General features: G+C 52.1%; 1 protein-coding gene across 4 annotated transcripts; it reads right to left on the reverse strand.

The window, feature by feature from the left end:
• Positions 1 to 1899: 1899 nt before the first annotated feature.
• On the reverse strand, positions 1900 to 22637 carry abcc10 (ATP binding cassette subfamily C member 10). Of its 4 annotated transcripts, none has more exons than XM_088933737.1 (22): positions 22611 to 22637; positions 19878 to 20059; positions 18253 to 19630; positions 17606 to 17833; positions 16534 to 16690; positions 16217 to 16347; positions 15602 to 15681; positions 14744 to 14915; positions 13776 to 13874; positions 13442 to 13631; positions 13060 to 13137; positions 11714 to 11896; positions 11491 to 11632; positions 10827 to 11019; positions 10012 to 10355; positions 6117 to 6286; positions 5487 to 5647; positions 4668 to 4921; positions 4215 to 4360; positions 3412 to 3509; positions 2871 to 2983; positions 1900 to 2513 (listed from the first exon to the last, which is right to left on the reverse strand). In XM_088933737.1, exons 2-22 carry the CDS (start codon positions 20036 to 20038, stop codon positions 2378 to 2380), a joined length of 4614 nt encoding a protein of 1537 aa, XP_088789863.1. In that variant the 5' UTR covers positions 20039 to 20059; positions 22611 to 22637; the 3' UTR covers positions 1900 to 2377. The 4 variants fall into 4 exon arrangements, with proteins under 4 accessions (XP_088789863.1, XP_088789861.1, XP_088789862.1 ...); XM_088933735.1 differs by lacking the exon at positions 22611 to 22637 and adding an exon at positions 20792 to 21065; XM_088933736.1 differs by lacking the exon at positions 22611 to 22637 and adding an exon at positions 20914 to 21030.
• Between the last annotated feature and the right edge of the window lie 103 nt (positions 22638 to 22740).

Consider the following 22740-nt stretch of genomic DNA (forward strand, 5'->3'; position numbering starts at 1 on the left):
TGTTCCTTTGTACCTCAGACGCCTGATGACTATAGCAGCTCATACTGAGCAGGCCTTCATATAAGCAGGGTTCCTGTGACTCCACAGGAGGATCTGTCATTCAGATTTCTCTTCCTAAAGATGCTCACTCACTAATGTTCTCAACAAGCAACAGCCCTCTGGGTAGAAAGGGGTCAGATCTAAATCTGGTGAAAACTATGTCAAGAACAGATTTTCTCATCCATCGACTGTCAAGGAGCTGGAGCCTAACCCACCAGGCACAGGGCACAGGGCAGGACTATGTCCTGCGTGGAACACTACTCACATGGGGGTCAGTCCAGAGACACCAGGAATCTGTGGGCTTGGAAGTGACAGTCCTACACGCTGTGTCAACATGTCAGCCAGATTATAATTTAATGATCTGAATGTATACAGAAAAAAAACTCTCTCACTTTTCCTAATATATTCCCAGATGCAGCTTTTTACTTAACCTAAGTCACTTTTTGGAGAGCCATTAATAATATTGTTCTTGCTAATATCTGAAAAAGAAGCCCATTGGCTTAAATATCCATTTTGGTAAACAGTAACTGCAAAAATCAGATACAACCACTACAACAAGCAAAGCCAACAATGCATTAAAATATGCTTTGAAGCCAAGATGTCACTATGTTGCCAATATGAGAGGAATTAACAGAAAACTCACCCTGTGGTCTTTATGGAGCGTAGTCAATGTTTTAGTCAAGATCCCTGTACAGTTTATATCTTATGATACAGATGTCTGGACAGACCCTTCTACCCTCCTGTGATCTGAGGGCACTTATTGGTGCCTGTGACTTTTCCCATGGGCTCCAAACGGCCAAATTTAGTCTGTGTACTTCCTTCGCTCCGAAATCTGAGCACTAATGACACCTGATCCATCAGTGGAAGTAATATCAATCCCAGGAATAAGTGCAATAGTATTCCTTATTTCCTGTTGGAAAGTAGAGTAAAGAATTCCTTAATTTATTTCTTGGGTGACTTGGAAGTAAGGATATATTCAGGATGGAAGACAGCAGAGAAAGGTCAAATGATCATAAAGTCCATTTTATCCACGTTTGAGGGTCATATTTAAATCTACTGTACAAGCTGGAACAGAAAGTACCATACCTGGACTTCCACACTGTGTATTTCCCTTCACTTTAAAACAAAAGCACAGTAGAGGTACAATCTAATCAAATTCTACTAACCAGGAGGCAAGATGAGCTGCTTGTCACTTACCATCTGTTGAGTGTTTTTCTTCATCAGTCCCTGAAGCAGATGTTAGATCTGAAACTGATCACTACCCTTAAATCACTCTTAATTTACATGTCAGTCCTGCAGTTTCACAGTTTAGTCTGGACTGGATTTGTTCTTGCTTTTGTTTATATTAGCCAGCGAGATGCGTAGACACGGAGACAAGCATTCGCTTAAAAAGGTACTGAACTGTACTTTGTGCACGATGATCGCAAGTACGGTGTTTAAAGTCATTGCATGTAAAAACAAAAATCATCCTCAACTCAGAGGACAATGGCCACTCTTCACTAAATTCAGATAAGGCATCTATCCATAACCAGAAAGATATTTTTTCATGGTAACAGTCGCATTATTCCTATTCAGGAAGCAAAGAGTTCCATGTTCCGTGCACCTGCACACAGTGACAATTTAACCAATCGGGATGTCTTTAAGTGGGAGGAAAGTGAGGGAACTGAAGGTAATGCAAGCAAACAACATGCAAACTCCACCCAGAAGGCTCTCCAGTCTGGGACTGAGCCCAGGGCCCACGATCTGTGAGGCAGCAGTGCCGACAGTCACTCAGTGAACTCTGAATGCCTGCTCATTACCACCTGGCAGACAGAGCCAGGTGGACAAAGCTCCTAGAAATTCAAGAAGGCTTCAACATCTGCAGTATAAAACGTCAGTCATAAAATGACTGAGGAACGCTTTTTAAAGCTAATTTATTTCTTTCTCTACTTCAGCAGAGAAGAAAAAGAATTAAAATATCAAAGTCCTCGGCCCACAACCATTATTGCTTCTGTATGATACTTAACAGACATAAAACAATTGAAAGTTCTTTTGAATGTGCAGTAACACCTTAGTGTTGCATTGCAACACCGTATAATTACTGTACACTTGGCTGAATTTTCAAAATTCAGACTCAAGACAGGTTTAATTAAAAACCCTCATAACATACAAGTCACATACGAGACAGTATTAAAAAGTTCCAGCTCCTCATCTAAAATGAGTGGGTTTTGACCCGGACAGGAAGGGCTTCTGCCTGCAGTATTCCAGCTCTCCGCCAGGAGCCGAGTTCTTCAACAGCAGCGTGCTCGTCGTGGTCAGTGGGCAGTCTCCCCTGAGCCCAGCTCTGTGCTGGGTGCCGTCAGTCGCTGTGGCCGTGCACCAGCCTGTAGAAAATAGAGTCCTCCCGCTGGCACAGGATGCTGGGAGACTCAAACTCCGCCACCTTCCCAGCATGCATCACGAGCACCTTGTCAGAATCCATGATTGTGTTGATTCTGTGGGGAAAGACATGACGGAAAAAACTGTAATGACACGACAGACACGCCCAAGCAGGACTGCAGCCACCTGTTAGGTGGGATACACAGGCAGAGATAAAGAACAACCACCCTGACAAAAGACCACGTCATTGACTCTTCACGATGATAAAAAAATGCATGCATTTGAGAATAAGTGTGTGGTTGGAACAAAGTTACATTTAAAACATTTTTAAACCATTTTCCTTACTAAAAGAAACAATTATCTCTAATTTATCTGGCCACTATCATTCTCATTATCATCACCAATGATCTGTAGACACCGTCATGCATCAATAACAGTATAGCATCCTGGTTCAGCACGCAGGCATAAAGCACCTGTGAGCAATCGTGAGGACTGTTTTCTCTCTGAATTTCTCCCGGATTGTCTGCTGCAGGAGTCTGTCAGTTTTCTGATCAACGCTGGCTGTAGCTTCGTCAATACACAGTATCTTCAGACAGAGAAAAGGAATCATTAAAAACAAGGAAGGCCCAACAGCATTAACGAGTAGAGATAAGAAAGGACAGTGTTTTCCTATGAAAAGTCAAAGTGGATGTGTATTGTTTGATGATACTGAGTAAATGCCTGGAACACATTTCAGAACCTATGCTGTTTTTTCCTAACAAAAAATGACTTCTAATGGTGTTACTAAAAAACCTGTTTGTGCTTTCATATCATGACTTCTCATCAGAATATTCCCAGACAGTTAAGAGGATAGCGTTACAGAAATCCTAAGGGCGAAAACATGCACGTCTTTAATATTTCAGGTTAGCACTGCAGTGCAGTTCATGAGTGTGCGCCGCCTGGTCTGTCTGGCTGATTCCCTCAGACAGACCTGCCCTCGCTTCGCCCCGAGTGAAGGTGGGGCTGCACCGGTACCTTGGCTTGCGTCAGCAGAGCCCGTGCCAGGCACAGCAGCTGGCGCTGTCCCAGAGACAGGCTCTTCCCTTTCTCTCCCACCTCCGCAGCCAGACCCCCTGCCGGCCAGGAGAAGAGTGTCAGTAACACACGGTGCTCAGCACGCAGCAGGACCCCAGCTGCCCCCGTGCTGCCTGCAGCCTGTTGCACGAACCGGAGAATCCCTGACTGGGCCAGCTCCGGCAAGACGAGCCTGGGATCTCATATTCAATTCCTGGAGGGCCTGGTCCTTCCTGATCTCTCAGTAACATAGTAAAGAACGCCAGACTCGTTACAAAAGACAGGCCATTCGGCTCATCTAGTCTGTTTCTGATAGTGAGCAGCTAATCGATCCAATAATCTCACCCAGCTTTTTCGTGCAAGATCCTTGCTGGGTCCGGGGAACTTGTTCCACACTCCCACAACTCTTTGGGTAGAGAAGTTTCTCCCGTTCTTGATTTGAAGTGCACTCCCCAGTAGTGTAGCACATTCCCTTAAGCGCCAGCATGTTTTGTGTATCTGGTTGGTCTATATAGTCTGCCTGATTACGTAACAGATATATATTTTATATACTGACTAAAATTGTACACAATATTTTGATATTGTGTAGATGATGCCTTAGGGTGTTACACAATTTGAATATACAGTAACAGTCCTTGATTTAAATTCTACACTTTCAACACCACATGGTAACAATCTTCTCATACAGCCACTGCTGCCTCAATGTGTCCCATTCATAGTTTCTGTTTCTCCTTCCTGTCCTCAGACTCGGCCTGGCTCCTCACCCATCCTGGCGACGGCCTCCGTCAGGTGGCACTCCTCCAGCACCTCCAGCAGGGCGGCGTCAGGCTGGCGGCCGCAGGGGTCCAGGTTCTCCCGCACCGTCCCGCTGAACAGGAAGGGGTCCTGGGGGATGACGGCCAGCTGGGACCTGCGCAGACACCGCAATGACTCCTGCTCGGCTCGGCCTGGGGCCAGTCGCGATCGGCTCGGGAAGGAGGTGCAGGCGACGCATCAGACTCTGTCTGTTGCTGGAGTACAACGGCAGCCTGGCTGCAGACCGGACTTTCTCAGAAGCCTTTGCTCCATCGTCAGGCAGTTCAGGGACACACACCAACAGACCAGAAAACTTGCAAGGAAACAACAGGGAGAGGATACTCGGCTCGCCGAGCTGCACAAGGACACGCGCGGGGCCTGCTTCCTCACGCGCGCCGGCGAGCGGCCGGGGGGAGGCTCACCGGAGATCGGTCAGGCCCAGCAGCCGGGTGTCCACGCCGTCGATGAGGATCTGCCCGCCGCTCAGCTCCACCATGCGGAACAGCGCCAGGAACATGGTGGACTTCCCTGAGCCGGTCCGCCCCACGATCCCCACCTTCTCTCCGGGCCGGATCACCACGCTCACCCCGTCCAGGGCGTTGGGCAGCCCCGCCCGGTACACCAGCACCACCTGCTGGAACTCGATCTGCCCTCTGTGGGGCCAGCCGGGGGGAACCTGGGGCAACACAGCAGGTAACAGGTCACCACTGGCCAGACTTTGCTCCTAACCCTGACCAGCCCCCTGTATACAGGACACGGCTAATGACCGATCGGGGCAGCGAGCCAGCTGTGTGCTCAATGCTAGCGATCTTTCCTGACCAGGCGAGCCTGGAAACATCAACGCCATTTTATGGACTTTATAATAGAAGGTATCGGTGAGCAATTGGTAAAGATAAGATAAGATCACTTTATTGGTCATATATAATTTCTTGTATTAGGAATTTGTCTTTCCACAGACCCCAGCATGCTCTCCATGAGACACACAGACAGGGAGAGAAGCTGGGGGTCAGAGCGCAGGGTCAGCCGTTTATACGGCGCCCCTGGAGCAGCTGGGGTTAAGGGCCCTTGCTCAGGGGCCCAATGGAGTAGGATTCCTCTGGCGCAGATCCTTAGCCACAGAGCCACTGCACCGCCCCTAGTCAGCTCTCCTGAGTTCATCCCCGCCCTTGGGCCCTGAAACGTGTTTGCTCTCAGGAACGGGACTTGTGCCAGCGTCGCCGAGCCCGCCCGAGCACTCTTACCTCAACACAGCCCCCCTGCGGCTCTATGGGAGTGTCGGTGGAGTACTCCTCGGTCCGCTCCACGCTCACCATCTGAGTCTCTGTCTGTGTGAAGCTGAAGATCAGTCCGGACAGCAGGCTGGTGATGGAGAGGGCGTAGGACAGGGACAGCCCCACCAGGCCTGCGGAAAAGCACAGGAAGAGCGAAACCACAGAGAACTTATAGCAAAATCAGTGCTGCTGCGGCCCAAGGCATCACAGTGATCCTCAACAGAAATCTTCTAGTACAGCAGCTTTCAATTGTAGTGCACTGTCCCAAAACAACCGGGCATTTTCTTCTTCATAAGAGATATTATAATATTATATAATTAGAACATAGATATAAAAAGACACGGCTGCTGCTAGAAAGTTTCCTTTACTAAAGGATATGTGCCACGTGAGAACTTTACATGAACAGATGGCTGCACTGAATAATAATTAAACTGCGACAACCGGGACCCTCAGCACAATGTGGTGAGTCGCACATCCCTTCCCGCAAGGGTTAAAAAAAGTGCCAACAATGACCAGCAGATGGCACTACTGCCCTTTGGCGTCACATCAACAGTGACAGACAAGGAGAGAAAAAGGACTGCCGACAAGTGTCTCGCTCACCTGGATCAATGGATTTTTTCTGGTGCTGGATCACCGCAATGACCGCAATGCCGGTTACCACGGCAACTCCAATCATCTGCAGCCGAATGTCCAGCCACTGCATGGCCGCGTTGCTGGCAAACAGACAGCGCTGGTTCCTCTCCAGGCGGCTTTCATTCTCCTGCTCGAACCTGCGGGACAGCAGGCTCCACAGCATTATCCCATTCCACTCTGGACACCAGCACATCAACTCAAACACACAGGTCCGTGCTTTTCCTAAGAAACTAGTGTCAATATCAGAACCACGTGACAGTGTTAGATCCCATTATTGCTGGCAGAGCCCTGTGTCAATTCAATTCAAGCAGCTTTACTGGCAAGACCAATGAATTACAGTATACTATCAACACAACATCTACAGATATGTACAATACAAACGTATCATAACACATTCACATACAACACATAGAACATTATTGAGAGGCTCACTGTTCCTCAGGGTATGACAGGAGATCATGTACTGGGCTGCCAGCTCAACTGAGTTCCCATCTCCCTCTCCTAGTAGGACTGATTCTGCCAGGTGTGGGAAAAGTGTCGCTGTCAGAGCCCTGTGCCGCTGTCAGACTAGTGTCTGTCAAGAGCCCTGTGTCGCTGTCAGAGCCCTGTGCCGCTGTCAGACTAGTGTCTGTCAAGAGCCCTGTGTCGCTGTCAGAGCCCTGTGCCGCTGTCAGACTAGTGTCTGTCAAGAGCCCTGTGTCGCTGTCAGAGCCCTGTGCCGCTGTCAGACTAGTGTCTGTCAAGAGCCCTGTGCCGCTGTCAGACTAGTATCTGTCAAGAGCCCTGTGTCGCTGTCAGAGCCCTGTGCCGCTGTCAGACTAGTGTCTGTCAAGAGCCCTGTGTCGCTGTCAGAGCCCTGTGCCGCTGTCAGACTAGTGTCTGTCAAGAGCCCTGTGTCGCTGTCAGAGCCCTGTGCCGCTGTCAGACTAGTGTCTGTCAAGAGCCCTGTGTCGCTGTCAGAGCCCTGTGCCGCTGTCAGACTAGTGTCTGTCAAGAGCCCTGTGTCGCTGTCAGAGCCCTGTGCCGCTGTCAGACTAGTGTCTGTCAAGAGCCCTGTGTCGCTGTCAGAGCCCTGTGCCGCTGTCAGACTAGTATCTGTCAAGAGCCCTGTGTCGCTGTCAGAGCCCTGTGCCGCTGTCAGACTAGTATCTGTCAAGAGCCCTGTGTCGCTGTCAGAGCCCTGTGCCGCTGTCAGACTAGTGTCTGTCAAGAGCCCTGTGTCGCTGTCAGAGCCCTGTGCCGCTGTCAGACTAGTGTCTGTCAAGAGCCCTGTGTCGCTGTCAGAGCCCTGTGCCGCTGTCAGACTAGTGTCTGTCAAGAGCCCTGTGTCGCTGTCAGAGCCCTGTGCCGCTGTCAGACTAGTGTCTGTCAAGAGCCCTGTGTCGCTGTCAGAGCCCTGTGCCGCTGTCAGACTAGTGTCTGTCAAGAGCCCTGTGTCGCTGTCAGAGCCCTGTGCCGCTGTCAGACTAGTGTCTGTCAAGAGCCCTGTGTCGCTGTCAGAGCCCTGTGCCGCTGTCAGACTAGTATCTGTCAAGAGCCCTGTGTCGCTGTCAGAGCCCTGTGCCGCTGTCAGACTAGTGTCTGTCAAGAGCCCTGTGTCGCTGTCAGAGCCCTGTGCCGCTGTCAGACTAGTGTCTGTCAAGAGCCCTGTGTCGCTGTCAGAGCCCTGTGCCGCTGTCAGACTAGTGTCTGTCAAGAGCCCTGTGTCGCTGTCAGAGCCCTGTGCCGCTGTCAGACTAGTATCTGTCAAGAGCCCTGTGCCGCTGTCAGAGCCCTGTGCCGCTGTCAGACTAGTGTCTGTCAAGAGCCCTGTGTCGCTGTCAGAGCCCTGTGCCGCTGTCAGACTAGTGTCTGTCAAGAGCCCTGTGTCGCTGTCAGAGCCCTGTGCCGCTGTCAGACTAGTATCTGTCAAGAGCCCTGTGTCGCTGTCAGAGCCCTGTGCCGCTGTCAGAGCCCTGTGCCGCTGTCAGACTAGTATCTGTCAAGAGCCCTGTGTCGCTGTCAGAGCCCTGTGCCGCTGTCAGAGCCCTGTGCCGCTGTCAGACTAGTATCTGTCAAGAGCCCTGTGTCGCTGTCAGAGCCCTGTGTCGCTGTCAGAGCCCTGTGCCGCTGTCAGACTAGTATCTGTCAAGAGCCCTGTGTCGCTGTCAGAGCCCTGTGCCGCTGTCAGACTAGTGTCTGTCAAGAGCCCTGTGTCGCTGTCAGAGCCCTGTGCCGCTGTCAGACTAGTGTCTGTCAAGAGCCCTGTGTCGCTGTCAGAGCCCTGTGCCGCTGTCAGACTAGTGTCTGTCAAGAGCCCTGTGTCGCTGTCAGAGCCCTGTGCCGCTGTCAGACTAGTGTCTGTCAAGAGCCCTGTGTCGCTGTCAGAGCCCTGTGCCGCTGTCAGACTAGTATCTGTCAAGAGCCCTGTGTCGCTGTCAGAGCCCTGTGCCGCTGTCAGACTAGTGTCTGTCAAGAGCCCTGTGTCGCTGTCAAGAGTCCTGTGCCGCTGTCAGACTAGTGTCTGTCAAGAGCCCTGTGTCGCTGTCAGAGTCCTGTGCCGCTGTCAGACTAGTATCTGTCAAGAGCCCTGTGTCGCTGTCAGAGCCCTGTGCCGCTGTCAGACTAGTATCTGTCAAGAGCCCTGTGTCGCTGTCAGAGCCCTGTGCCGCTGTCAGACTAGTGTCTGTCAAGAGCCCTGTGTCGCTGTCAGAGCCCTGTGCCGCTGTCAGACTAGTGTCTGTCAAGAGCCCTGTGTCGCTGTCAGAGCCCTGTGCCGCTGTCAGACTAGTGTCTGTCAAGAGCCCTGTGTCGCTGTCAGAGCCCTGTGCCGCTGTCAGACTAGTGTCTGTCAAGAGCCCTGTGCCGCTGTCAGAGCCCTGTGCCGCTGTCAGACTAGTGTCTGTCAAGAGCCCTGTGTCGCTGTCAGAGCCCTGTGCCGCTGTCAGACTAGTGTCTGTCAAGAGCCCTGTGTCGCTGTCAGAGCCCTGTGCCGCTGTCAGACTAGTGTCTGTCAAGAGCCCTGTGTCGCTGTCAGAGCCCTGTGCCGCTGTCAGACTAGTATCTGTCAAGAGCCCTGTGTCGCTGTCAGAGCCCTGTGCCGCTGTCAGACTAGTGTCTGTCAAGAGCCCTGTGTCGCTGTCAGAGCCCTGTGCCGCTGTCAGACTAGTGTCTGTCAAGAGCCCTGTGTCGCTGTCAGAGCCCTGTGCCGCTGTCAGACTAGTGTCTGTCAAGAGCCCTGTGTCGCTGTCAGAGCCCTGTGCCGCTGTCAGACTAGTGTCTGTCAAGAGCCCTGTGTCGCTGTCAGAGCCCTGTGCCGCTGTCAGACTAGTGTCTGTCAAGAGCCCTGTGTCGCTGTCAAGAGTCCTGTGCCGCTGTCAGACTAGTGTCTGTCAAGAGCCCTGTGTCGCTGTCAGAGTCCTGTGCCGCTGTCAGACTAGTATCTGTCAAGAGCCCTGTGTCGCTGTCAGAGCCCTGTGCCGCTGTCAGACTAGTATCTGTCAAGAGCCCTGTGTCGCTGTCAGAGCCCTGTGCCGCTGTCAGACTAGTGTCTGTCAAGAGCCCTGTGTCGCTGTCAGAGCCCTGTGCCGCTGTCAGACTAGTGTCTGTCAAGAGCCCTGTGTCGCTGTCAGAGCCCTGTGCCGCTGTCAGACTAGTGTCTGTCAAGAGCCCTGTGTCGCTGTCAGAGCCCTGTGCCGCTGTCAGACTAGTGTCTGTCAAGAGCCCTGTGTCGCTGTCAGAGCCCTGTGCCGCTGTCAGACTAGTATCTGTCAAGAGCCCTGTGTCGCTGTCAGAACCCTGTAATCCTATCAGAGCCCAGAGTCACCGTCGGATCTCTGTGCCGCTGTCAGAGCCCTATCAGAGAGCCGGAGAGAGAGCTGACCTGGGGGCCGCTCGGCTGGCGCGGATGGTGCTGAGGCCGGTCAGGGTCTCGGAGAAGTGCGTGTAGATGGGGGAGAGCGTGAGGCTGTAGAGGCGCTTGAGCTCCCGGGAGGAGTGCCGGTAGAAGCGCTGGATGAAGTAGTAGAGCCCAGCCAGGGGCAGCAGCACCAGCAGGATCCAGGGCAGGCCATAGCTCATGACCACCAGCATGCCCAGCAGCCCGAACGCGTTGGCCAGCAAGATGTTGAGGATGAAAGGCAGCGTGTCGTCCACGCTGTACAGGTCAGAGGAGAAGCGGTTCACAATGCGGCCCAGGGGTGTGGTGTCAAAGAAGGTCACTGTGGCCTGAGGGGCGCAGGAGGGGAGAGACAAGGAATGAGCTAACACAAATACCTGACCTCCATCTCTAACAGCTCCCCTGCGGTATCAATACACATCTGTACCTTCAGCCCAGCTCCCCACAAAAATAGACCCGGTGTTTGCAGCTGCCATCAAGTCAGTAAGAAATGAGGAGGCTTAATTAGAGAGACCAGTCCTTTTTTTAACTGCTGCGGTTTAAGAGGGCAAGAGCAGCTGTTCGCCTCTACGTCTTCCCTTGTCGCCTGCCATCAACAGCCTCAGTCCTGATTCAGGGGCACCTTCAAGCTCCACATCTGCTCTCGGCTGGGGCCGGACTGGAGACAGCGGGCTGAGCTGCAGCAGGCGTTATGGGGCTGCATTTCTACGATCAGGGCTTTTCCGCTTTGTGCCCACGGCCCCGGGCTTGCGCGGGTCTCGGCAGCGCGTCGCTCCGCGCGCCGCGGCTCAGCCCCGTACCTTCAGCACGCGGTCCAGCAGCCTGTCGTGCACGACCGTGGCTGCGCGGATGGCACCGTAGGCAAACAGGAAGGCCCTGATGGCGGTGAACACCGAGTTGCCAGCAGCGATGGAGCCGTACACAGTCAGGTAATACTTCAGGTCCGAGGAGCTGTTGGGACTGGGAGCCGAGCCCATCGGAGTGACAGGAGACCTTGGAGACAAGGAGAGAGCGCTGTAGTCATTCATTCGGCACTGTGGGATGAATGAGTGACTCCGGTTAATGGTATGTGGTTTGGGAATCATAGTCTCATTTAAACAGGTTCTATTTACAGGCTGAAGACAAACAACATCTGTGTGTAAAGATATCTAAAGTCCTCTGGGGCTGGGATACTGCCTGACACCACCATTCTGTCTGCTATTTAGTACAGAGAATATAGACCAGCATCTAGGCGTCTTGGTCCAGCACATACTTCAGTTTCAAAGGGATCTTCTGCATCCGACTACTCATGCTCCAGAGAACATGTGCTCAGAAAATGACTTAAAATACAAGTATACAGAAAACAGAGAGCCAACGGTTTCCACCTCAGTTTGCTACTAAATTTAACAATTCAGTGCACAAAACGACATACGAATAAGACAGGCAGGCTCTTAGACAGCATTATAAAATTCACATGCAACTCACAGAAGTCCTCCCAGAGAGAAGAGCAGCAAGCGGGGTGAGAGGTGAAGCAGGGAGGGGTCACCCTCTGCGAGGGACACGTTGTCCGTCTTCTTCAGGTGAGACACCCAGTTGGACAGCCACCACTCGGAGACGTTCTTCGATGCTGAGGGCCAACACAGCCGTGTCAAACAGCAGCCGAACTTGCGAACGACAGCCCCCTCGGGGTGGGACAGCTGGTCCTCACCTTGCATCAGCAGCAGCGAGAGGAGGATGGACAGCGCCAGGCAGCTGCCCACGGCCAGCCAGTAGGCCCGGTAGACGCGCAGCGACACCACGCCCGACTGCTTCTGCTCCTCGCCGAGCAGGCTGTCCTCCACGGGCGCCCGGTCCGCGGGCTGCGGGCCGCGCTGCTCGTCCCCGGCGCCGTCTGGAACGACAGGAAAGCACGGACGCCTGTCATCCTCAACGCGTTCGGGCTGCTGGGCATCCTGCCCTGGATCCTGCTGGTGCTGCTGCCCCTGGCTGGGCTCTACTACTTCATCCAGCGCTTCTACCGGCACTCCTCCCGGGAGCTCAAGCGCCTCTACAGCCTCACGCTCTCCCCCATCTACACGCACTTCTCCGAGACCCTGGCCGGCCTCAGCACCATCCGCGCCAGCCGAGCGGCCCCCAGCTCAGCTCTCTCTCCGGCTCTCCAGCAGCGCCATGAGCCGCTGTCCGCGTGCGGTGCACATCTGCATCCTGCAGGCTGCACTCCCGGGACAGCCGTGACTATTGCGAAGGGCTGTTTCTGCCCCGTGCATTAGAAAGGAAGGACGGTCTTTTCTTAGAGCATGAATTCTGGAGAGCCTGTGGAGAACATGCAGACAGCAGCCCCGACTGTGACCACAAACACTGATGCCCGGTCAGAGGCACGTCACCACACAGTCGCCTGTCTAAAGCAGAGGGACACACCTCTAGGGCTGGAACGCCATGGTGACTGCGGGTCTTCATCCCACCAGTTCTGCTCGTAGACTAGCTGAGCTGATCATTAGCTTAACAAGACCAGCTCACCTCTTCCCAGAGGTCCTCTTTCTAAAGAGACCCAGGACACCTGCTGGACACTGGCCCTGTGCTTTAAAGTTTGTGCCTCACTAAATGAAAATGTAGCACCTTACTTATCTAGCTCATTGGCTGTGCTGTATGGCTGCTACATGCAGAAGTGGATTGGGATATGAAAACCCTTCATGAACCCAAGGTATCATAATTATTACCATTTATTGCTTTAGTGTTTTGATGGGCCTACTGGGTGGGCAATCCCAGTCCTGGGGGGTTAGTGTATCTGCAGATTTTCATTCTAACTCAGCTTTTCATGACCTAATGAAAATGACATGATCAATCTAATTTAACAACTTCTTCCGGTATGGACTTCTGATGCGGATACGGACTTCCAGGACCACTTAGACAAGCTTGTCATAAGCTAGAAGTGTCCTGTTGGGTTGCTGTGCATGCCACTGAGATTAAACTGGCACAACAATCAATAACCCATAGCAGTGCAATATCTCCTGTTTCCATTACTTCATGGCTTTATTTCTGCAGGTATGATAATACCTTTTTCCTTCCTATTATCATCATTCTTCCTGGTTTTGGGAACTGCTTCCACCAGAGGAAGAATTTCCTCAGGGGTTCCTGGAATGAAATAAAGAACACAATCCTAACCAAATCCACAAAGAATTAAAAGAGCCATTTCAAGTGTGACATTTAAAGACAGACTGCCAAGGGTGGGTTAATTCACGAAGACAAATAGTGCTTTGTGAAATTAACACTTCTATTTAACACCTTACATCCTTATACGTGAAAGTTAATCAGAATCAATCAATTTAAAATATTTAACAAACTGAGATCATATCTCATCTTCTTTTATCTAGAAAGAGTAAATGGTTTTGGTTTCATTTTCTAAGCCAAGGTTCCAGAGCTTTGGTTTGTTCTGTACCAGTTTTCACAATCTTCCCCTCATCCATCAAGACGACGACATCGGCCTTGTCGAGAAACTCAACGCGGTGCGTGCAAAGGATTCTGGTCTTGTGCTTGAGGATTCCCAGAATGCATTTCTCCAGTAGGTGACTGGCCACATCAGCATCAACAGCAGCCAAGGGGTCGTCAAGAAGATAAACGTCTTTTTCCTGGGAAGGGGAGGGCGTGGAAAAAGCAAGTTTTTCCACTTTTAATAACCGAAAAAGAAGGTTTTACTAAAGATAATATTACGGTCTCATTCAATGGTCACGAATACGACTACAACAGTCCGGGAATGTTCAAGACTGCCTTACCATGTAAACGGCTCTGGCTAAGGCAAGACGGGCTTTCTGTCCCCCGCTGAGAGTCACCCCATTTTCTCCGACCTCAGTCAGGTCCCCTGATGGCAAAATCTGCAAACGAACAACAGCAAAATCAGAGCAGGCCGCGTCAAACCCAACCCCTGGAGCTTTGGCCTTCAGAGCTCTACCACAGCCAGCTTGGACGGGACTGAATCACACGGAGCAAAGGCAGGGTGCAGAGCAGACCGGCACTGCTCCTGTTACTGTTACTGACATTACTCAGCTGAGGAGTTCCCTGCTGATAATGCGGACAGGGCTACTGCACTGCCTTGATCAGAGTCTGTTGTTTCTAATTCGAGGATGACACAGACAAAGTATTTAAGGGCATTAAAAAGCCATCTTCAGGTTGGATGCAATTCGTCCCTGGCAGTTTTAGGATTTATTACTTTAAAACCAGAAACGATAGGCCTTCCTGCCATGCTCTTTTAGCCAATAACCTTGACATTTTCATGAAACAGCTGGATGAGATCCTTGGATCAAACTAATCACTATCAAATGGGCTAGATGGACTGAATGTCTCCCTCTCATTTGCAGCCTCTTACTTTTTTATGTTCTGGTACTGGAATAATCGCTACATAATCCACCCATTTTCTAACCACTTTATCCAATTCAGGGTTGTGGGAGAGCTGGAGCCTGTCCCAGCCAGCAATGGGCACAAGGCAGGACACACCCTGGAAGGGACGCCAGTCCATCACAGGCCTGATACACAGACACAAATACTCACACCAGGGCCAATTTTCCCAGGAGCCAATTCACCGACCAGTATGTTTTTGGACTGTTAGGGGGAAACTGGAGCACCTGGAGGAAACCCACACAAACACAGGGAGAACGCACGAACCAAAGCTGTTCCCACTTCAGCGAGACCACCGCGCGTGCAAGCCCCGGCAGTGCAGCCGCCTGCTGCAGAGAGCTCGACTCACATTGAGGTCATCGGTCAGCGCGCAGGCCTCCAGCACGGCCTGGTACAGCCTGGCGCTGTGCTCCCTGCCGAAGAGGATGTTGTCCCGGATGCTGGCGTGCTGGATCCAGGGCTCCTGCGCGGCCAGGCCAAAGCCGAGCTCTCTGTCCTGCACGTACAGCAGCCCCCCACACCTGCAAAGGCACAGAGCGTTAGGGCTGGCGGACGCAGCTGCTACAGCAACGACACGCCACCGCTCTCGCCAGGCTTTGCAAAAACAAGCAGGAAGATGATATTTTCTGCACATCTTATTGCAGTTGAACTACAAATCCAATACTCTGGCAGCTTTAATGTTTGACTCCAAACTTCTCCACCTCGTAATTTTGTACTAAAATGATTCTACACAACTACACATACTTATATTTATATTTCTGTGCGCATGATTAGCTCTACATTTCCAAGTGAGTGATGCAGCAAATAAAATCACCAGGCCAGTATCAAATTATTATGCTGCAGGAGCTGAACCACTCTCACTCCTGTTCTTGTGAGACAACACATCAGATGAGGTAGGTAAGTAAAATGTTGCTTCAGCGACTTCATGAAAGGTGAACCTTTAGGGAGTTGGACTCTACTCTTACAGACAGTGCAAGCGGATTGTTAAAGCCCACGGACCTTGGTTTAACGACTCATCCAAAGGACGGAACCTCACGCAAAACTACTGTAGGCTTGCAAGAGCTACTGGACAGGAAATTCTGGCGCAGTGGGGAAAGTGCCTCCTACTTGTACACTGACACCACTTACAGTCGCAACCTGGTTGGCCTGGGTACTTTCCCCTCCCGCAGCTGACACTGCCCTGCTTTTCTTTGATTCCTTTGGTTACCTGTTCAGTTCTCCAGTGATGGCTGCCAGCAGAGAACTCTTCCCACAGCCCACTTTCCCCACCACGGCAACCAGCGCCCCCTGTTGGACAGAATGATCACTGCATCACATGGGGGAGACCCCCGAGTCTCTTTGTAGAGACATAACATAACATCACTTTTATTGGCCCTATACAATTTCTTGCATTAGGAATTCGTCTTTCCGCATACCCCAGCTTGCTCTCCATGAGACACACAGACAGGGGGAGAAGTTTGGGGTCAGAGCACAGGGTCAGCCATTTATACAGCGCCCCTGGAGCAGCTGGGGTTAAGGGCCTTGCTCAGGGGCCCGACGGAGTAGGATTCCTCTGCCGGCTGCGGGATTTGAACAGGCAACCCTCCAGCCACAGGCGCAGATCCTGAGCCACAGAGCCACCGCTCCACCCCATGGCGGAGGAAACGAACGTTGTTTGCATGCTGATTTTCAAAAACATCTAGAAGAAACTTTCCTGCTTAGAAAAGTTAATCGGTCAAAGTGCCAAGCCGTTGTAAGTCTGTTATGATCAAAAGAAAGACAATGGCGTGACGATGAGTCAAGCCCCTGTCTTCGTAAGCGGCGGCCGGCGGAAGAGGCAGACCTGTCTGACGGTGAGGTCGAGGCTGTGCAGCTGCAGGCTGCCCCCTGCTGGTGGGTCCCCGCTGGCCGAGCCCAGCCAGGAGAAGGCTCCGTGCTTCAGCTGGATGGCAGTCTGGGGGTCCGCCGGGACCTCTGGGAAAACAGAATTCATCTTCAGGAATCGGCCGTTGCTTTGACCCCCGAGCAGCTAACGCTCGGACCCACCTCGACCGCGCGGCGGGACCCCACACTGGCGCAGTCCGGGCGCGTGGCGGCGGGGCCCGAGCCTGCGTCTGCACCCCCACTCTAACCCCCGCTGCCAAGCAGACGCCAGCACACCTGAGCTGTAATAGGCGTCCAGATCCTGGTCTGACAGCTCCAGGAAACGCTGGATTCGGTCCAGAGACACCTTGGCCTCTATGGTCCCGTTCAGGACCCAGGGGAAGTTGTTGAGGGGCATGATGAGCATCCCCACTAACGCCAGAGCAGTAAACACCTGCAAGAGAGCAGGGGCCCGCAGCAGTTAACCATACGAAAAGTAATTTAAGGTAATTTAAAAGTCAACCCTCACTTGCATTCATTCCCTGGTAATACATGTTTTTAGCCTGAACATATTTACAACCCTTTAGGCTTACGTTAACTGCCGCAGTTAATGATAGTGACATTAAGTGCTATTTACAAAGGAAGTATAGCCTCTAATGAATCTGTGGGGAATCGTGTTGCAAACGTTTTTAAAACAAACCTTCTTTTAAGTTAATGGTTTCCAATCCTGGTCCTGGGGACCAACACACCTGAGCTCTCAGGTACACGGTCAGACCCTTCATTGATTTAATAATAAGAATTTTAATTTGAACTGCGTGTTCCCAGCTCTTGATCGACTGATCGGACTCCTGGAGAACGGCATTCCACAGGCAGAAGGGGATCACCTGATTGGCCCTGTGTTTCCTTGGGAGATTTCTCAGAAGGAGCAGCAGTCAATATAACAGCAGGCAGGTGCAGAGGGCAGGGTGCTGTGTGAAAGACCCTGCAGGTCAGGGAGGGAGTGGGTTAGTGGTATCCCAAACTGCAGAGAGTTTAGATTGCACAAGAGTGTTTAACCCCTGTGCTTTAACATCAGTAGCCAGCCAGTCCCATGTCCCATTCAGGTTTGAGAAGTCAGGAAGAGATAAAGAAGACTTGCAAAGGATTTGTTTGGCATGGGATTTAGAAAAGAGAGATGGATCTAGAGAGAATTTAGTAGTCTTTTAAGTGTGTATTGTATTCCTGGATTAGTTTGAATTCTAGTTTGAATTGCAGGTCTTGGAAGAGACGGGGACAGGACCAGGATTGGGAACCGCTGTTTTAAGTGCAAATGGGAGCTATTCAAGTACAAGCAGTCAAGAAGGGCGTCAGCACACACACCCAGTCTGACCTTGGCAGCAGTGAGCTCATGGCCCAGCAGCACATATGTGATGAAGGTGATAATGGAGATGACAACAGGCAGCGCTGCCCAGGTGTAGACGCACACAGCATCCAGGTATTTGATGGTCTTGAGGTGTGCCAGCTCCTGCTTTCTGCAGCCAGTGATCTTCTCCGCAAAGTGCTTCTCCCAAGTGTAGAACTTTATCACCCGCATCCCAGACAGGACCTCAGTCATCAGCTGATTTAGACACGGACATCAAGTAAAGAAAACCTTTTAAAGTGCATGATCATTCCACTCTTAGCACTGATGATCCTGGCTTCATTTCATGCATTGTCAGCAGAGCACAGGTTACAAGTTATGGTTATTTTAAGGTTACTGGTAAATCTCAGGATAATTTTATGATTTCACTAGTTTAATCTCTGCAGGGTGAGACATACTGTAGACAGTACACACCAGTTGTCTCCTCCTTGGTCCCAGAAAGCCTCAGCCTTTCCAGGTTTTAGATAAATAGCTAATAGGTTTTATTTAAACAGCTAAACATCACATTAAACATGATTAACCAAGCCATTAATTGGCTCACTGAGCACTGAGCTTGCATGAAAGGTGGAAAGCCCCGTGTCCCCGCAGGAGCAAAGCCGGAGCCCGTCAGTGGTTACCTTGACGCGGCTGTCCTTGTGCTTCAGCATGCTCTTGTTATTCTCCATGATGCGGCTGGCGATCACCTTGTTGAGCGGCACCAGCAGCAGCGCCAGGGCCAGCCCGCCCAGGAAGGCCACGCCCACCTGCTGGTCCAGCAGGTAGAGCGTGATGGCGAACTGGACGGGGAGGCTCCACACCTCGTGGAAGCTGCCGAAGAAGTTGACCAGGCGGTCGGTGTCGGTGCTCATGAAGTTGACCACCTCGCCCAGGGTGAAGCGGGCCAGGGTGGTGCCGCTGACGCACAGGGCCTTGCGGTAGATGGCGGAGATGATGGCGGAGCGGGCCGCCAGGGAGATCTTGGACACCTCGAAGGTGAAGACGTTGCGGAGGACTGCGGCGAGGAAGGTGCTGGCGAAGAGCCCCAGGGCGCACCACACCCCTCGGCTCAGGGGCGCTGCGCCCGCCTCCATGAAGCTCACCAGGCTGTTCAACAGCAACGGCCCGGCAAACCCAAGCATGTTCCCCGCCAGCTTCAGCACCCCCAGCAGGTAGTACCTGGTCCCGAAGGCCGCGTGCAGCACTCGCAGGAGCCTGACCTCGGGTGTCGGAGGAGAATGGCCACCTCCCTCCCCGCCGGGCGCCTCCGGCGGCTCTGGCCAGCCCGCCGCGCCACTCTGAGTGCTCCTCCCCAGCTCCCGCGGCCCTGCTGCCCGAGCCGCCGGCCCCGGCCTGCACTTCTCCCAGCAGCGGTCGAAGTGCTCCCGCACGGCTGAGGTGCGCAGCCTGCTGGGCAGGAGGTAGAGGTCGGAGTAGCTCTCCAGCTCCCTGCGCCGGCCCCGCTGCATCAGGGGGTTCAGCCAGAGGTAAAAGAGCCTGGAGATGCAGCCGCTGCCGTCCTCGCCCACGATCTGCCCGCCGGGACCGGGAGCGGCCAGCAGGGGGGCGCGCTCCGAGTCGTTGACGGACAGGGATGCGTGGGCCCCAGGGCCAGGGGCGGCACACGCCAGCAGGTAGAGCAGCAGCAGGAGGAGCCGGGCAGACGCCGCGGACAGGCGCAGGAGCCGGAGGGGCCGCCCGGGGTCCAGGTAGCTGGGGTCCCGCAGGTAAGACACCAGACTGACCACCAGGGCGGCGGCCGGCAGCAGGGCGGAGACGAGCAGCTCCGGCGGGCCCCTGCCCCTTCCGTAGGCGGATCTCCGCAGGGCCGCCAGCGCCCCACAGTGGACGAGCCACGCCAGGACGGCGGCGCCATCGGCCAGCACGTCCAGGTAGAGCGCGGGCTGCCGCAGGAGGGGGGACACTGCGAGGTCTGCCGCGAACAGCAGGGCTAGCAGCGCCGCCACGGCGGCCCGGCAACGCCACCCCCAGGCCGGGGGGCCCCCGGCCGGCGCACAGCTGCGGGGGAGGAGAACAGAAACCAGCCGGTCACCGCGTCCACTCCTGCCTTCGCACCCGGCCCTCAACAGCGTCTGAAGGCGGGCTCATAAATTACGTTTGCACATTCAATGACATCAAATACACTGAAATATCCCATCGTCCGATCTTTACGTTTGCCATGTTCAAAGGAGACCCCGAGATCATTTAAGCAACAGCGTGCACAACGTGCCTGTGAAAGGGCCTGGACACATGCAGGCTGGCCTACCTGGGGGTGCTCAGGTAACAGGCGCTGGAGAGAGCAAGGACAGAGTGTGGCAAGGCACTGAGAAACAGCTGGCTGAAGCAGGGGCTGATGGTGCCATTCTGCCACACTGGCAGGGGGTCAAGACGGTCCGTGTGGCAGAGTTCTGCCAGGAAGTGAGCCATCTCCCACACTCAGACCATCATCTACAGAGAGGAGACAAACAGGCAGTCAGGCCGGTACTTCCCCATTAACGACGACGGAAGCGTACGCACTGTACCTGCCTGAGAGAATCAGGGCATCTAGCCCTTCAGGCTGAACAGGTCCTTCTGAGAAAGAACATTGCTGTTTGTTAAACTGGTGACAAAGTGGGATATCACCAGCAGCATTTACTGTATTAAATACACAGGGTGAGACCGAAAATACCGAGAATAAAGATGAATATTCTAATACAATTAGAGTCTATATACTGAGCGAAATATAGACACATTGCAGGACTTGTTTACCTCTGGTTCCGGGCTTGAATAAACCACAGGAATCCTGGCACAATCCTGCCACTAAACTATCCTGAACGTGTTCAACGTAGCGTCTGGGATTTTGTTCGTCTTTTCCCAGCACACTGAAACCTTCGAGGACTAGGCGGACGTGATGAGCCCTTATTAAGTTATTTCATATTGAGTTCAAGTGGTTTTCAAATGAAAATCATCACTCTGTAAAAGGTGAATTGAAAAATAACGCTCTTTGCCCACAATAAAAAACCGAAAATGATGGGTTTACTGCTGCTGTCCTTTCCGTTTCACTTTAACAGCACACACGTTGCACACAGACGAATGATACATCATAGATGTAAAAAAAAAAATATTTGAACAGCTTCTTCCGACAAAGGAGCTGCGTATGTGATCAACATGCACATTCAGCATCTATAAATGCCTACTAACCCGGACAGAAGCGACCTTGAACATAAACCCATGAATTCCAATAAGCAATAAGGTTTTGACTTGTCGGTGGCATTATTGCCTTGATATGCTGCGCTACAATACGCTGTCATCACTGCGCTCACCAACTTTCACCATCTCTCAGCGTTTACTTTCATCGCCCGTATTCCAAGCGCCAATGACTGCCTGATACCTGGAGTCTAATTCAAAGCCTCATAAAAGCAAACTAATCACAGGTGATCGGAACCCGTGCAAGATGGTAACTTGTGCATTGCGGAGAGGTTTCGGAGCGAACAACACGGATACATGGCGGCGTTGAGGTGCGTCTCTTCAGCGCCGCCTGGGGGACTGGAGGTGTGTCGTGCTCTGGCCATGATCAGAGAGCCGCGACGACCGGGAACATAATCGCTTTAAAAGCTTTGTTACAGCCGCCCTTCAGTTTCTTGAACTCTTAAATAACTTGAAATCGCCAACTTAACAAACGAAAAGAGATGGATCTAGTTTAGTATACGTAGCGTGCATGCCTTTATTTAACTAGATCAGCCGACCGAGAGCCAATTCCCAATTACAGCAACGACCCGGAGACCAGTGTATACAGCTGGAGCTCCACCTGCTTTGCGTGAAGTAACTCGCTCGGACTAGATACAGTAGGGTCCCGACTGTGGTTTTAACCAGCTCCACCCCAGTCGGGAGTCGAGAGCTCTAACGGGGACCTCGGCCTGCTCTTTTGCTCCGAAGTGACGGCCGGAGCTATGTGTTATTCTGGCTAGCCGGGTTAAAATCTGTGCCTCAGGATCTCAGGTGCTCGCAGCGATCAGGACTGTGACGTCATGCTCTTTAATTGAACCCTTAATTGCACTAACACGTTCTTGGACCTGATGCAGGTCTCCTTCTGCGCCAAATGTTGGAGTCCCAAGTTACTTCATTGAGCGCAGTAGTTAAAAATTTATACCACAACATGTTTACAAGTTGAGTGGTATAGTAGCGCAGTGGTGAGCAATTTCTGCCTTGCAGTGCTGGGGTCCTGGGTTTAATTCTGGACCTGGGGTGCTGTCTGTGTGGAGTTTGCATGTTTCCCTCTAGTTGTACCAGTTTCCTCCTACTGTAAAAAAAAAAGACATACTTGGAGGTTAATGGGCTGCTGTATGAAAATTGGCAGCAGTGTGAGTGTGTGTCTGTGTCTCTGCCTGCCCTGCGACAGACTGGTGTCCCATCCAGGGTGTACCCCGCCTTCCTCTGGTGCTTCCCAGGAGAGCCTCCAGCTCCCCCGTGACCCTGAGTTGGATCAAGTGGTTTAGAACATGAATGGGTGTTTACGATTTAAAATACAAAGGCATGCACTGAATCTTATTACTAGGTCAACGAAATGTTCAGTTAGTAACCTGGGGCTGAGCTTCGTCTTATTCTGGTCCTGGAGAGCCAGCCCTTTTCTAAATGTTCCAGGTCTCTCTAAAAGCATCAGCACCAAACGAGCTAAAGGAAGTTGGTAAAGTGGCCCATTTGAATCAATTACTAAACTTCATTGTTAGCTGGAGGAAACCCCCCCCCACACATCGGCCCTCCAGTCCAGGACCGGTCAATAATGCTAAAGTTTAAGGAAAACTGTAGGTATACGATATGACATTCGCAACACGTTGCAGTGACTGAGTATTTTCACTGGGATTTTCAAGCATAGAGCTACACAAACAATCATGATACGTTTAAATGTCCTTCTTCTGTTTATTCACACGGGTTTTGGAGGCCCACGTGGTTTAACAGCTATGACAAAATACACTTTTTAAACATTAGCAATCGCAGTATTGCAAGACATTTGAAACGTTACCTCCTATCTGGTTCTCGTTGCTCCTCCATTCAGGACTGAAATGCGGAAAGCGATTTGTTTTTTATTGCACCGAATTATGAGACTGTTGTACCTCGCACTTTGACCAGCAATTATGAATTTTTAAAAATAC

Source organism: Atractosteus spatula, chromosome 15 (assembly GCF_055471065.1).
Source record: "Atractosteus spatula isolate fAtrSpa1 chromosome 15, fAtrSpa1.hap1, whole genome shotgun sequence".
NCBI lineage: Eukaryota > Metazoa > Chordata > Actinopteri > Semionotiformes > Lepisosteidae > Atractosteus > Atractosteus spatula.